This window comes from Phoca vitulina, unplaced genomic scaffold (genome assembly GCF_004348235.1).
Source record: "Phoca vitulina isolate PV1807 unplaced genomic scaffold, GSC_HSeal_1.0 scaffold39, whole genome shotgun sequence".
NCBI classification, from domain to species: Eukaryota; Metazoa; Chordata; class Mammalia; order Carnivora; family Phocidae; genus Phoca; species Phoca vitulina.
In genome coordinates, this window is record NW_022589742.1 from 15,476,705 (window position 1) to 15,491,463 (window position 14,759).

General features: G+C 39.2%; 1 protein-coding gene and 1 pseudogene across 1 annotated transcript; both read right to left on the reverse strand.

Annotated features, from left to right (window-relative positions):
- Positions 1-5,210: 5,210 nt before the first annotated feature.
- Positions 5,211-5,985, reverse strand: LOC116647083 (coiled-coil domain-containing protein 169-like). Its single transcript, XM_032428208.1, has one exon. It carries the CDS (start codon positions 5,983-5,985, stop codon positions 5,341-5,343), a length of 645 nt encoding a protein of 214 aa, XP_032284099.1. The 3' UTR covers positions 5,211-5,340.
- A 1,000-nt stretch (positions 5,986-6,985) lies between these two features.
- Positions 6,986-7,789, reverse strand: LOC116647076 (annotated as a pseudogene).
- Positions 7,790-14,759: the final 6,970 nt, after the last annotated feature.

The window sequence follows — 14,759 nt, forward strand, 5'->3', positions numbered from 1 at the left end:
GGATTTAAAGCTCTATTGCTTGCTTAAAGATAGTAGGGACCATGTGTCAAGGAAATGGGGGCCTCAGTTTTATGGCTGCCAGGAACGGAATTTCTGCCAACAACCTGAACTTGGAAGCAGATTCTTTGAACTTGGGAGCAGATGCTTTGTTTGTTTAGAAACAGATTATTCCCTAGGGGTTCCAGATAAGAAGCCAGTCTGCCCAACACCTTGATTTTTGCTTTTGAGTCCCTAGGCAGAGAACCTGCCTGGTCTTATGACCTGCAGAACTGTAAACTAATAAATGGTTATTGTTTCAAGCTGCTAAATTTGTGGTCCTTTGTTACACAGCAATAGAAAACTAATGCCTTGGGATAGCTGCTCCAGCTCTCTTATGGTTGCTTACGGTTTGCACACAGCGTATCATTTTCCATCCTTTCAACGTATCTGTGCCTTGAATCTAAAGTATCTGTTCTAGGCAACATACAATTAGATCCCCTTTCTTTAAAGTAGGCTCCCCGCCAGCATGGAGCCCAACGTGAGGCTTAAACTCGTGACCCTGAGATCAAGACCTGAGCTGAAATCAAGAGTTGAACGCTTAACTGACACTGAGCCACCTAGGTGCCCCAGATCCCATTTTTAAATCTAGTCTGATCATCTATTCTTATTTTAATGCTTATTTCATTTACATTTAATGTAAGTATTGATTATCATATAAATGTAATTATTTATAACTACCATTTTGCTATTTTTTTATTTTTATTTTTTAAAGATTTTATTTATTTATTTGACAGAGACAGACAGCGAGAGAGGGAACACAAGCAGAGGGAGTGGGAGAGGGAGAAGCAGGCTTCCCGTGGAGCAGGGAGCCCGATGCGGGCTTGATCCCAGGACCCTGGGATCATGACCTGAGCCAAAGGCAGATGCTTAAAGACTGAGCCACCCAGGTGCCCCCATTTTGCTATTTTCTATGCCTCGTGTATTTTTTCTCCTCTATTTCTTCCTTACTGCCTACTTTTGCACTATATAGATGCTTTCTAGTGTGCCATCTTAATTCTCTTTATTTATTCTCTTTGTTGAATTATTTTCTTAGTGGTAGGTATGGGGATTACAATATACATCTTAACCAAAAAAAATATACTTCACATTAATCCTAACTTATTTCTGGTAGTGTACAGAAATGCTTTAATATTGCTTCCTTTCCTCTCCCTTCCTTTGTGCTATCTTTATATATTCTAAATCTACCAATATTTTAATAATTATTGTTTTATGCAGATATCTTTTAAATCAGTTGTGAGAAGGAAAGAAAAATATGTTTACATTGTATTTTATGTTTTCCTATGTAATTACCTTTACTGGTGCTCTATTTCTTTGTGTGGGTTCAAGTTACAATTTCTCTTCAGCCTGACGAACTTCTTTTTTTTAATTTTTAAAAATTTTTTTATTATTTTTTTTTAGCCTGATGAACTTCCAAAAATTTCTTATAAGGCAGGTCTGATAGCAATTAGTTCTCTTGGGCTTTTTTTTCTCCCGGGAATGTCTTTTTCTGTGAGGCCTTCATTTTTTAAGGGTTATTTCAGTAAATATAAGATTATTTTTTAATAACAGCATTATTGAGATATAAATCATATAACATATGATTAACTCACTTAAAGTGTTCAGTGGTTTTTTAGTATATTCATAGAGTTGTGCAACCATCACCATTTTAGAACATTTTCATCACCCCAAAAGAAACCCTGTACCCTTTACAGTCACTCCCCATCACCTACCCTCCCTCTGGCCCCACCAGCCCCAGGCAACTACTAATCTACTTTCTGTCTCTATGGATTTGCCTGTTCTGGATATTTTATATAAATGGAATTGTGCCATATGTGGTATTTTGTGACTGCCTTCTTTCACTTACTATTTTCAAGATTCATCCATGTTGTAGCATATATCAGTACTTCATTTCTTTTTATTGCTGAATAATATTCCATTGTTTGGCTATACTACGCTTTGTTTATCCATTTATCAGTTGACAGACATTTGGGTTGCTTCCACTTTTTGGCTATTATGAATAATGTTGCAATAATCATTCACGTACAGGTTTTTATGTGGACATAGGATTTATTTTTTTAAAGATTTTATTTATTTATTTGAGGTGGGGGGAAGCACAGAGGGAGAGTGAGAAGGAGAAGCAGACTCCCTGCTGAGCAGAGAGCCCAATGTGGGGCTCGATCCCAGGACCCTGAGATAATGACCTGAGCCAAAGGCGGACGCCCAACTGACTGAGCCACCTAGGCGCCCCTGGACATAGGCTTTAATTTCTCTTGGGTATATACGTAGGACTAGAATTGCTGAGTCATATGATAACTCTGTTTAACCTTTTGAGGAACTGCCAAACTGTTTTCCAAAGTGGCTGCACCATTGTACATCCCCACCAGCAGTGTATGAGGGTTCCTATTTCTCCATATCCTAGCCAATACTTGTTATTATCTGTCTTTTTGATTATAGCAACATCTGTGTTTATGTTTTATGGTATTTCTTGATATTTTGTAATACATTTAGACATTTAAAAATTTGAAATATACTAAATATTGTTTTACTGATTTTTTGCTTTATGAATTCTAAACTTAAAAATACTGATATTAATACATATTTCAGTATTAAACAAAGAAGGATCCCAAACTCTCATTTTTGCTCTGATTATTGCAATAAATAATTGCACCTTCTTATAAGACCTCTCATGACAAATTATCTTCAGAGCTTGGAACTAGGGAACGAGGAAAACTTTTTCACTACTTGTGTATTCCATCTACAAAACTAATGAGAGCTATGTAGCTCATTCCTTCTTTGTGCTGGCTGTTAGAAAGCTTAAAGCTAGAGTTTTTCTTAGTCACAAATTCTTGCAAAACTGTTTAACTTTTATTTTCATCTTCCATGTTGTGGATGTTGCTTTTATACCTCTAAATTTAGTGGCACCCTTTCAGAGGGAAATAAGGTATAAAGAAGTAAATAAATAAATGTTTAGTAAGTACCTTTGATCTGCACAGCAATCCCAAGGTGGTAGTTAGGGTAAATATTCCCAACTCTATACATAATGAAAGTGAGGCAACGTAAAGTGATTTACTTATAGTCAGAAGCTTAGACGTGGCAAAACTGATATCAGAACACAGATCTTTGAAAGTCTCCCATTTCAGTCCTTTACACTACCCCATCAACATTCCATCACCGTGTTTAAGACGGACATTTTCTGTTATCTGGGAAGTATTCCAAAGAAGCTCCTAACACTTAAACATGATAAATCCCCGTGGTAAGATGTTCAATTAATAGACCATCACAATGATGGAGATAATTTTAAATGTTCTTAATTTAATCCCTACAATGGCCTACCTCTATATGATAGAAAAAAAACTTTTTTATTCTTCAGTGATGATCTGTGATTCTATTTATTACTAATATTAAGATTAGCAATTTGTTGCTAATGCTAAGAAAGATGGTGTAAAACATAAAAATCTAGTACTTGTTTGATAATATGGGCCATGGTATCCGATATCTGTAGTTAGCTTAATTAAGAATAGAAGAAAATATTTCCAAACAGCTCCAAGGTAGAGTAATTTATAGGAGGTGACTTTATATTTCACTGCATTATATTTTACAGTCATATAAAAGAATTATTTGGCTATATGGAATTTATGCATTCTCCTTAAAGAAAGTGAATAAATATATAGATAGTTATAGAAATGCATTTGGTATTCATTACTGGTGATACTGAATAGAATTTAGGTTTTAGTGCCAGATACAAGGTGAGAACACCATTAGCTAAAAACTACTGACCATTGGGTGATTTCTGGGAATTTAAATTCACTTATGAAATTGAGAAAATAAATTATATGTGTATTGCAGACCTATATGACAATTACAAAAACAGTCTAAGCGTGAATAGGAGAATTTAATAAATTTTCTTTTTTTAAAAAAAGATTTTATTTATTTATTTGACAGAGAGAGACACAGTGAGAGAGGGACCACAGCAGGGGGAGTGGGAGAGGGAGAAGCAGGCTTCCCACCGAGCAGGGAGCCCAATGCAGGGCTTGATCCCAGGACCCAGAGATCATGACCTGAGCCGAAGGCAGATGCTTAACAACTGAGCCACCCAGGCACCCCGAATTTAATAAATTTTTTTAAAGATTTTATTTATTTATTTGAGAGAGAGAGAATGAGAGAGAGAGAGCCCATGAGAGTGGGGGAGGGTCAGAAGGAGAAGCAGACTCCCCGCCAAGCAGGGAGCCCGATGCGGGACTCGATCCAGGGACTCCAGATCATGACCTGAGCTGAAGGCAGTCGCCCAACCAACTGAGCCACCCAGGCGCCCCGTGAATTTAATAAATTTTCTAAAAGAACTCTCTCCTATCCTCATTCTGTCTCCACTTCTAGACTTGAGTATTGTGGACACTTGCTAAGTTTGGTCCAAAAAATGAGGTCATTACTATGAATTAATAAACATCACAAACATGACTTAATTCACTATGTGCTAAGTGGCAGGACCCTGTAGTTGAATATGTATTGGTTTTCTAGAATGGTAAGAAGCCTTAGAAGTTGCATAGTTTGCCTCAGTCATTTTACAGGTGCAGGAAATAAAGATGAGGTAAAGGGACTTTCCCCAAATCTCGTTAAGTTCAAGGCAGAGTGGGGACTATAACCAAGCTGATTCCCAGTTGAAGGCTATTTCCTCAATACCATGATACTTCAAGCCAAAGTTTAAAATGCAGTTGATTTGCAGCCTTGTTTAAGCTTTGGGCTAAAAAAAGAGCATGACACAGCCTAAAATAGCAAAAAGTTTTGGTAAACTCAGATTTTAAAAAAAATTTTATTTATTTATTTATTTTTAAGTAGGCTCCATGCCAGGCTTTAACTCACGACCCTGAGATCAAGACCTGAGCTGAGATCAAGAGTCGGATGCCTAACTGACTGAGCCACCCAGGTACCCAGAGCTCACATTTTTAGATTACAGCTGACTAGAAACCAAATACAATAGCAATGTTACTTATCAAAGCATATCATGGAGAGATTATTAAAAAGTAAGTATAATGATGATAACCTTTAGTTTCTCTAGGACTTTTTAAGAATCACAAACTGCTATTAGATATATTAGAGTCACTAGAATGACTTCCTAGAGTAATTTTTAAAACTAAACTAAATTACTAAAAAAATTACTTTCACGAAAATAAAGGAACAAACATCTGGAAGAGGAGCTAAAGAAGTTTTAATAGCTCTTTTTAAAAATCTATTTCATTCCCTGAAAAATGCACTGAACTCTAACTTCACAAGTTGAAAATTACATATGAAGAAAGGGAAGAAATAGAAATCCATCCAGTTCTGGCATCATGGATTGAGTTTTGGAAGATGGTTTGGTTTTGTAATCTTTTTTGCTTGTCCTTTCTTGGCATTTACTATCTTCTGATTAGCTGGACTTTGTCTTCCTGCTTTCACATGATTCTCTTTAATTCTATGAAGTTGATCCATCTGTTGCCTTTTAGAAACTTGGTGTGAGCCAGAGATCTGAGACATTTCAGCTAGGTATGCACGGCGTTCATCATTGGTTTTGTGGAAAGCCTTTGATTCTTGTTCCAGTCTAAGTGCACAGTTTTTCACTTGATTTTCAAGACTCCTTTTTTCTTTTTCTAGCTGTTTAAGTAATGTATTTAAGGATCCCACTGGCATTCGCTCATAGACACGAATAGAAGCTAGTCTATCTGAAGGATTTCCACGGATTTTTTCCATTTTCTCTTTGAGAGTAACAATTTGCTTTTGTAGTTGATCATTCAGTTCAAGTTGTGCTTCATAACGGGTTTTCCATTCGCCACCTTCATTGTCAGTATTGAGTTTGGCTTCCAGTTCCGCTATCTTGTGTCTTATTTCAAGTATTGAGAGCTGTACTAAGTCTTTCATATGCATTTCTTCCAATAACTCCAGTTTAAGGCTGTCAATGCTCATACCTTCAAAGTCGTCCCCTCTACCGTCCCCCATGGTGTTAGGTCAGAGACCTCCCACGCCCTTCTCCTCAGCACAGCTTACAGCAGAAGGCCTTAAGGGACACCCAGAAGCTGGGGAGGAGAAAGTGTTGTCATGAGCTGTTGCCACAGTGACCTGACTCCTAGAATTCTTGGTTGAGTTTTCTCCCCCAGCACTTTGAATATGTCATAATACCACCTTCTTTTCTCCATTGTTTCTGATGAGAAGTCAGCTGTTAATCTCATTGTGGTTCACATGTGATTTTCCTCTTGCTATTTTCAAGTTTTCTCTTTGACTTTCAAAAGTTTGATTATGACCTCTCTAGCTATAAATATCTGTGAATTTGTTCTACTCAGAATTCATTGAACTTGGATGTAGATTGGATGGAGTTAACTTAGATGTTGTGATTAATGTTTTTTATCAAATTTGTGAAGTTTTCACTCATTATTTCTTCATATACTTATGCCCCCTTTTCCTCCTCTTCTCTTCCAGAACTGCCATTATGCATATGTGGTATGTTTGATGGTGTCTCTCAGGCCTTTGAGGTTCTTCAGTTTTCTTCATCCTTTTTACATGTTGTTCTTTAGACTGGATAGTCTCTATTGATCTACCTTTCAGTTCGCTGATTCTTTCTTCTATCAGCTCAAATCTGCTGTTGAGCCCCTTGAGTGAATTTTTCATTTCAGTTGTACCTTTTAACTCTAGAATTTTTATTCTTTTCTTTGTTATAATTCATATTTCTTTATTAATGTTCCCTATGTGATGAGCCATTGTCATCACTCATTCCTTTAATTCTTTAAACATTTTCTTTCAGTTCTTTGAACATATTTATAATAGCTTATTTGAAGTCTTTATGTACTAAATCTATCATGGAGGCCCTCCTGCAGATAATTTATATAAGCTGATTTTTCCCCTGTGTATGGGCTACATCTTGTTTCTTTGTATTTATTTATTTATTTATCTATTTATAGAGAACTTTGTAACTTTTATGTACAGAAAATTTGACAGTGTCCACTCAGCCCAGTTTGGTGGCCAGTTCTTTAGCCTTTGCCTTTTCTAACTTGGCAATAAGAGTCATCAACTTTGGACCCAAGACATTGCCTCCCCAGTGACAGTAGATCTCATCATATCTGTCATTGTAATTGGTCCTGATGGCTTCTACCAGCTTAACCAGAACTCCTTCGTCTTCCGAGTTAACCTGTGTGAAGGCAACAGTAGTGCAGGTCTTCCTGTGGACCAGACGCCCCAGCCTGGCCTTCCCCTTGATAATGCAGCAGGGAACCCCCATCTTACGACACAGGGCAGGCAAGAAGACAACCAGCTCAGTGGGATCCACATCATGTGCAGTCACTACCAGCTGAGCCTTCTTGTTTTCCAACAAGGTGGTGACATTATTAACCCCAGCTCGAAGGACAGACAGCCTCTTAGTGGGGACATCCCCTTTGCCAGCAGCTGTCTTCTCAGCGGGGGCCAACAATCTCTGCTTCTTCTGCTTTGTCTCTGGTCTGTATTTGTGGGCCAGCTTAAGCCGTTGAGTGGCTGTTTAAAGGTTCAAGGCCCGGGTGAACTGGTTACTCTCGGGAGGCACTTTCGGATGTTTATAGAGAATAGCCCTTTGCCACTGCAGCCAGTTGTAGTAGGGCCATTTGACAAAGTGGGTGAGGTCCCTTTTGGGCTGGATGTCCTGTCTGATGCTAAAATTCTTGGGCCTTTTCTCAAACAGGGGATTGACCGCCTTCTTGGCCTCCTTCTTCTTCACAACAGCAGGGGCCAGGGCCATCTTCTTCCCCTTCACCTTCTTTCCTTTCAGCATCTTGGGTGGCTGGAGGAGAGTTATTTTTATTTTTTATATTGCACTATGTTCCTTTGTTTTTGCTTAGTGATATGCTTAGACTAATTATGTAGTGTCCATCTCCCCTGTGGTGACAACTGGAATCTTTGCTCAGTTTGTTTTTTAACATTCTTGTTCTTATTTTTAAGCCTAGCCACCTAGGTTTCACCCTTGGATCATCATAGCTTAGTGATCAGCCAATTATTTGTCAAAGATTTTGCTTAAACACTTTGAGCCAGCAAGGTTTCCACCCTTTTTCTAGGGAATCTGTGCATGTGTTAGTACACTTATTCTAAGTTCAGGCAGTTTACAAGTCTTCTCTGATTTTTACCTTCTTCTTGTATAAGGCCTAAGGTCAGCCATCTCTGATCTCCCCCGAGCATATATGCAGCCCTTTGTATGCATACAGCCTTCCAGATCCTCCAGAATATAAAGTCTATTCTGTCTAATATTCATAGAGCTGTCCTGACATATTTTTAAAAGATTTTTATGTATTTATGACAGAGAGCACACACATGAGCAGGGGGAGGGGCAGAGGGAGAGGGAGAAGCAGGGTCCATGCTGAGCAGGGAGCCTGACATGGGGCTCAAACCCAGGACCCTGAGATCATGATCTGAGCTGAAGGCAGACACCTAATCGACTGAGCCACCCAGGCGCCCCAATTTTTAACCATTTTGTATGCTTACATTTAAAATGTATCTCTTGGGGCACCTGGGTGGCTCAGTTGTTAAGCATCTGCCTTCGGCTCGGGTCGTGATCCCAGGGCCCTGGGATCGAGCACCATATTGGGCTCCCTGCTCCGCGGGAAGCCTGCTTCTCCCTCCCCCACTCCCCCTGCTTGTGTTCCCTCTCTTGCTGTGTCTCTGTCAAATAAATAAATAAAATCTTAAAAAAAATAAAATGTATCTCTTGCAAGCAGCATATGGTTGATTTTTTTCATACAGTTGGACTGTGTCTTTGTTTCTTTCTTTTTTTAAGGAAGCTCTATGCCAAATGTGGGGCTTGAACTCACAACCCAGAGATCAAGAGTTGCATGCTCTACTGACTGAGCCAGCCAGGTGCCCCTGGACCATTTCTTTAATTGGAACATTAATAATATTTAACGTAGTTATTAACATATTTAGATTTATGTCTGGCATCTTTCTGTTTGTTGCCTATTTATTATACCTGTTCTTTTTTTTTTTCCTTTCTTGTCTACTTTTGGATTTATGAAGTTTGTTTTATTTTTTTTTAAAGATTTTATTTATTTATTTGACACAGAGAGAGAAAGCACAAGTAGGCAGAGAGGCAGGCAGAGAGAGAGAGAGGGAGGAGCAGGCTCTCCACTGAGCAGGGAGCTGGACGTGGGGCTCGATCCCAGGACCCAGGGATCATGACCTGAGCTGAAGGCAGCCGCTTAACCGACTGAGCCACCCAGGCGCCCCAAGTTTGTTTTAGATAAACTTTTTATTTTGGAATACTTTTAGATTTACAGAAAAGTTGCAAAGATAATACAGAAAGTTCCTGTAAACCCCTCACCCAGGTTCAATTTCCCCTAATTTCAATTTTCCCAAATGTTCTCATTTGTTGTAATTAGGAAACAAACATTTCTACATCATTATTAACTAACCTTCAGATTTTATTTGGATTTTAATAGTCCAAATACTCTGCTTCAGGATCCTATTTATAATACCACATTGCATTTAGTTGTTATGTGCCTTTAGTCTCCCCTGATTTGTGACAGTTTCTTAGTCTTTGAATTTCATGACCTTAACAGTTTTGAGCAGAATTTGTCAGGCATTTTGTAGGATGTCCTTCAATTTGGGTTTTTTTCATGATTAGATTAGGTTATTGGGTTTTGAGAGAGTGTACCACAGAGATGAAGTGCGTTTCTCATCACATCATATCAGAGGGTGCATGCTAACAACATGACTTATCACTGGTCATATTAACCATGATTAAGATGGTGTCTGCCAGGTTACTTCACTGTAAAGTTATGTTTTCCCCTTCCCATACTCCATTCTTTAGAAGTGAGCCATTAAGTATGATGTGTTTTTTATTATTCTATATTCCATCTTTTAGTTTACTAGTAATACATTCTTTTATTATTCTTTTAGTTGTTAACCTAAAAATTACAACATGTAGTTTTGACTAGAACCTACCTGCAATTACTACTTTTACCTTTGCTTAATGTAAGGACCTTTCAATTCTTTAACTCAGTTTATTTCCTTATAAATTGAGCTGTTGTTCTGTGCTGTTAATGTCATGAATTTTAATTCATCATGTTTTTTTAAACATCATGAGACATTAAAAATATTTTGAAACAATCTCAAACCTATAGAAAAGTTTTAAGTACAGTACAAAGAAATTTTTGCCTGAACCTTTTTTTTTTTAAGATTTTATTTATTTATTTATTTGTCAGAGAGAGACAGAGAGAGAACACAAGCAGGGGGAGAGGCAAGCAAAGGGGAAAGCAGGCTCCCCACTGAACAAGGAGCCCGATGCAGGACTCAGTCCCAGGACCCTGGGATCATGACCTGAGCCGAAGGCAGACGCTTAACCAACTGAGCCACCCAGGCTTCCCAATTGCCTGAACTTTTTATGAGTAAATAACTGACACGATGCTCTATCATTTCAAAATAGTTCCATGTGTATTTCCTAAAAAACAAAGGTCATTCACTTAAAAAAACTGCACCGTAACCATCAAATCAGAAAATTAACATTGATATATCACTATTATCCAATACTCAGATACCCATTCAAGCTTTGCCAACTTGCCAATAATGTCCTTTATAGCCAAAGAATCTAATTCAGAATGAAGCATTGCATTTGGTTGTCATGTCTATTTAGTCCTGCAATCTACAATAGTTACTCTGTCTTTACTTGACTTCCATTACCTTGACACTTAAAGATTACAGCCCAGTTGTTTTGTAAAATGTCCCACAACTTGTGTTCATCTGATGTTTCCTCATGATTATATTTGGTTTATAAGTTTTTGGCAGGAATACAACAGAAGTGATGCTTTACTCTTTTAATGCACTAAGTTGGTGTCTTCTAGACTTCTCCACTGTAGGGTGATTCTTTTTTCCTTTGCAAATAGTAAGTATTTTGTGTACAGGTACTTTGAAACTGTATATTTATGTATCTGTATATGTATATCTATCCCCAGTTCCTCTTCAAACTTTTCATTCATTCATTCATTCATTCGTTCATATCAGTATGGACTCATGACTTCCTATTTTTATTCAATGGGTTTTAAGCTATTACTATCATTATTTACTATGATGCTCAAATTTAGCCAATGGGAGCCCTTTTAGGTTGGCTTCTGTGTCCTTTTGATATTTCCCCCATTATTCTTTGAGCACTTCTTTACTTTTAGGGGACAAAAAGAAGGTTAAAGCTCCTCTTATACGTTCTGTCCCCCAGTCCTAGGATTAACCTTTTCTCCAAGAATCCCTGGTTCCTTTTAATGTAGAATGGTATTTAGAAACCAAGATCTGGGCCCTGGGTGTGCTCATTGTGGTTAGGGTTGTTATGGACTGAATGTTTGTATCCCCACAAAATTCATATGTTGAAGCCCTAATTGCCAATGTGATGGTATTTGGAGATGAGGCCCTTAGGAGATAATTGGGTTTAGACAAGGTAATGAGGATGGAAGATAAGCGCCCTTACAAGAAAAGGGAGAGACCAGAGCTCTCTTCAGCATTAAGAGGGTACCATGAGAAGGTGGTTATCTGCAAACCAGGAAGAGGCTTCTCACCAGAACCTGACCATGCTGGTGCTCTGATCACAGATTCCCAGCCTTCAGAACTGTGAGAGATACATTTCTGTTATTTAAGCCCCCCGGTCTATGGCATTTTTTTTTTTTAAAGATTTTATTTATTTGACAGAGAGAGACACAGCGAGAGAGGGAACACAAGTGGGGGGAGTGGGAGAGGGAGAAGCAGGCTTCCCGCAGAGCGGGGAGCCCGATGCGGGGCTCGATCCCAGGACCCTGGGATCATGACCTGAGCTGAAGGCAGACGCTTAACGACTGAGCCACCCAGGCGCCCCCGGTCTATGGCATTTTGTTATAGTAATCAGAGCTGACGAAGACAAGGGTGCTGCTGCTCCCAGGCCCTCTCAGTAGATTAAAAGGGGGGAAACCTGGCTCCCAGTTTTTCTTAATATAATTCTTCTATAGGCAATTAGTCTTCTATAGCTGTAATTCTCCATTTTGTCATTTAATTTCATGAATATATTAATTACAATTATTTTATATTCTATGACTGAGAACTCTAATATCTGGTTCTTCTGTGGCTCTGTATCAATTGTCTATTTTTCTCCTGATTTTCTTTTCTTTCTATTTTTTTTTTCAGTAGGCTCCCTGCCCAGCATGGAGCCCAATGTGGGGCTTGAACTCACGACCCTGAGATCAAGACCTGAGCTGAGATCAAGAGTCGGACACTTAACTGACTGAGACACCCAGGTGTCCTGTCCCTATTTTCTCTTGATTTTCAGTCAGAGTTTATCTTTTTGCATGCTTTATGATTATTGATTGAATGTTGGACACCATATAAAAAGTTGAAGAGATAATTTGAGGTGCTGGCTGATGCTATCTTCCTCCAGGGGGGAGTTATTTTTTACTCTGGCAAGCACTCAGGGTAGGGATAGATCACCTTAATCTGATTAGAGATTGGGACTGAGCTTCCATCTTTATGAGGGCTGATCTTTTTCCCATTCTCTCTTACTCCTGGGTTGTGGCCCTTTGGGGGGATTCAGCTGAAATTCTGTGGTATTTACCAGGGCTTCTCCTTCATGGGCACTCAACTCCATTTTCCCTTTCTCAGTTTCATTAGACTTCTGAAAGCTTTTCTCAGCTTCTCAGACTCTCAGGCACTATTTTCTGCATTGTTTTTTTCCTAAGGTTCTTAGCTTCTCATTCCACAGCTTTCAAATGGCCAAATGGCTTAAAAGCAAAAATGCAGCCAGATGTCTGGCTCACATCTCTCCTCTCTCCCTCTCCCTCTCTCCTCCAGAATCTTGGTCTGTCTCAATTTCATGCTCCCTTGATGGCCCTTCAATGTGACTAAAAATGTTTTTATGTGTTCAGCTTTTAGAGTTGCTCTCAATGGGATGGTTAGTCTGAAACAAGTTAGTCTGTCATTGACAAAAGCAGAAATTGATTTAAACAATCACTCTGGCTGTTGTGTGAAGAGTTAAGATGGGCTGAGAATGGAAATAGGGAGACCAAGTAGGAGGTTTGATAAGATGATGGCATGGATAAATGTGAAAACAGAGATGTGGAGAAACAGACATAAGTTGGGAGGTAGGGGTGAGAGGAGGGAGAGGGAAATATAGAACTCTAATGTCTTCATCTTACAAAGTGGGCAGTTAGGAGAAACTACCTATGGTTGATCAAACAGGAAATGTAAGTTTATGCATATTTTTTAAAGTGAAAAAGAGGGGTGCCTGGGTGGCTCTGTCGGTTGAGCAGCCGACTCTTGATTTCGGCTCAGGTTATGATCTCAGGGTTGTGGGATGGAGCCCTGCATCAGACTCCATGCTCAGCACAGTACGCTTAAGATTCTCCCTCCCTCTCCCTCTGCCCCTCCCGTTGCTCCCTCTCTCCCTCTCTCTCTCAAATAAATACATAAATAGGGGCGTCTGGGTGGCTCAGTCGTTAAGCGTCTGCCTTCGGTTCAGGTCATGATCCCAGGGTCCTGGGATCGAGCCCAGCATCAGGCTCCCTGCTCAGCGGGAAGCCTGCTTCTCCCTCTCCCACTCCCCCTGCTTGTGTTCCTTCTCTCGCTGTCTCTCTTTCTCTCTGTCAAATAAATAAAATCTTTAATAAAAAAATAAATACATAAAATCTTTTTAAAAAGGCAAAAAAGACAACCATTTGAGGAAATAAAAATAATGTTGAAACTATATTGGAAGGGATGGATGGGAGGTGGGAGTGGTGGGAGTGAGCTTAATCCTTATCTCTCATAGCATTATTTAGTAGATGATGTCAAGAAATATAGAGGAGGGGAGAAATTTTTTTTTTTAAAGATTTATTTATCTAAAACTAATGATGTAATGTATGGGGATTAACATAACAATAAAAAAATTTAAAAAAAAAAGATTTATTTATTTATCTGAGAGAGCGAGAATGAGAGAGAGAGAGTACATGAGAGGGGGGAGGGTTAGAGGGAGAAGCAGGCTCCCCGCTGAGCAGGGAGCCCGATGCGGGACTCGATCCAGGGACTCCAGGATCATGACCTGAGCCGAAGGCAGTCGCTTAACCAACTGAGCCACCCAGGCGCCCCGGGGAGGGGAGAAATTTGAAGAGTTTTTAGGAGGTAAAATTTGTAAGGCTTGGTGATTGATCCAATTTAATGAATAAGGGGAGGGAGGAGGGAAAGCTGATTTGCAGATTTTCTAGCTTGAGTGGTTGGGTAGATGTGGTATTACAACCGAGGTAAAGAATACGGAGGAGCATCTAGTTCAGGAGAGATGATACATTCAGTTTTAGCTGTATGCAGGACATTGTGGTCAAGATGTATAGTAGGTACCCACACATGGGCAAAAGTTCTTACCACAATAAAATTAAAAATGAGAAATTAACAAGAAAACCACGGGGGGGGGGAATATCTGGTCACTTTGAAATTTAAAATGACTAGCCTAAAAACTCTTGGGTTAAAGTGGAAATGACACAAATAAATGGTTTATGAATAAATGATAATTACAGCAAAAAGAGAAAAGAACCCATGCTGATGTTATGGATAGATGTCTTTACTTAGTAGATCTCTGCTATAGATTGAATGCTTTTGTCCCCCACAGATTCATATGTTGAAACTTAACGCCCAAGATGATGATATTAGCAGGTGGGGCCTTTGGGAGGTTCTTAGGTCATGAAGATAGAGCCCTCATGAATAAGATTAGTGCTTTTATAAAAGAGACCCCAGAGAGCTCACTTGCCCCTCCCACCATGTGAGGACACAGTGAGAAGACATTG

Bases quoted from the DNA above. Each gene is read 5' to 3' on its own strand.
- LOC116647083 (XM_032428208.1), bottom strand. From the start codon at position 5,985: ATGGGGGACGGTAGAGGGGACGACTTTGAAGGTATGAGCATTGACAGC.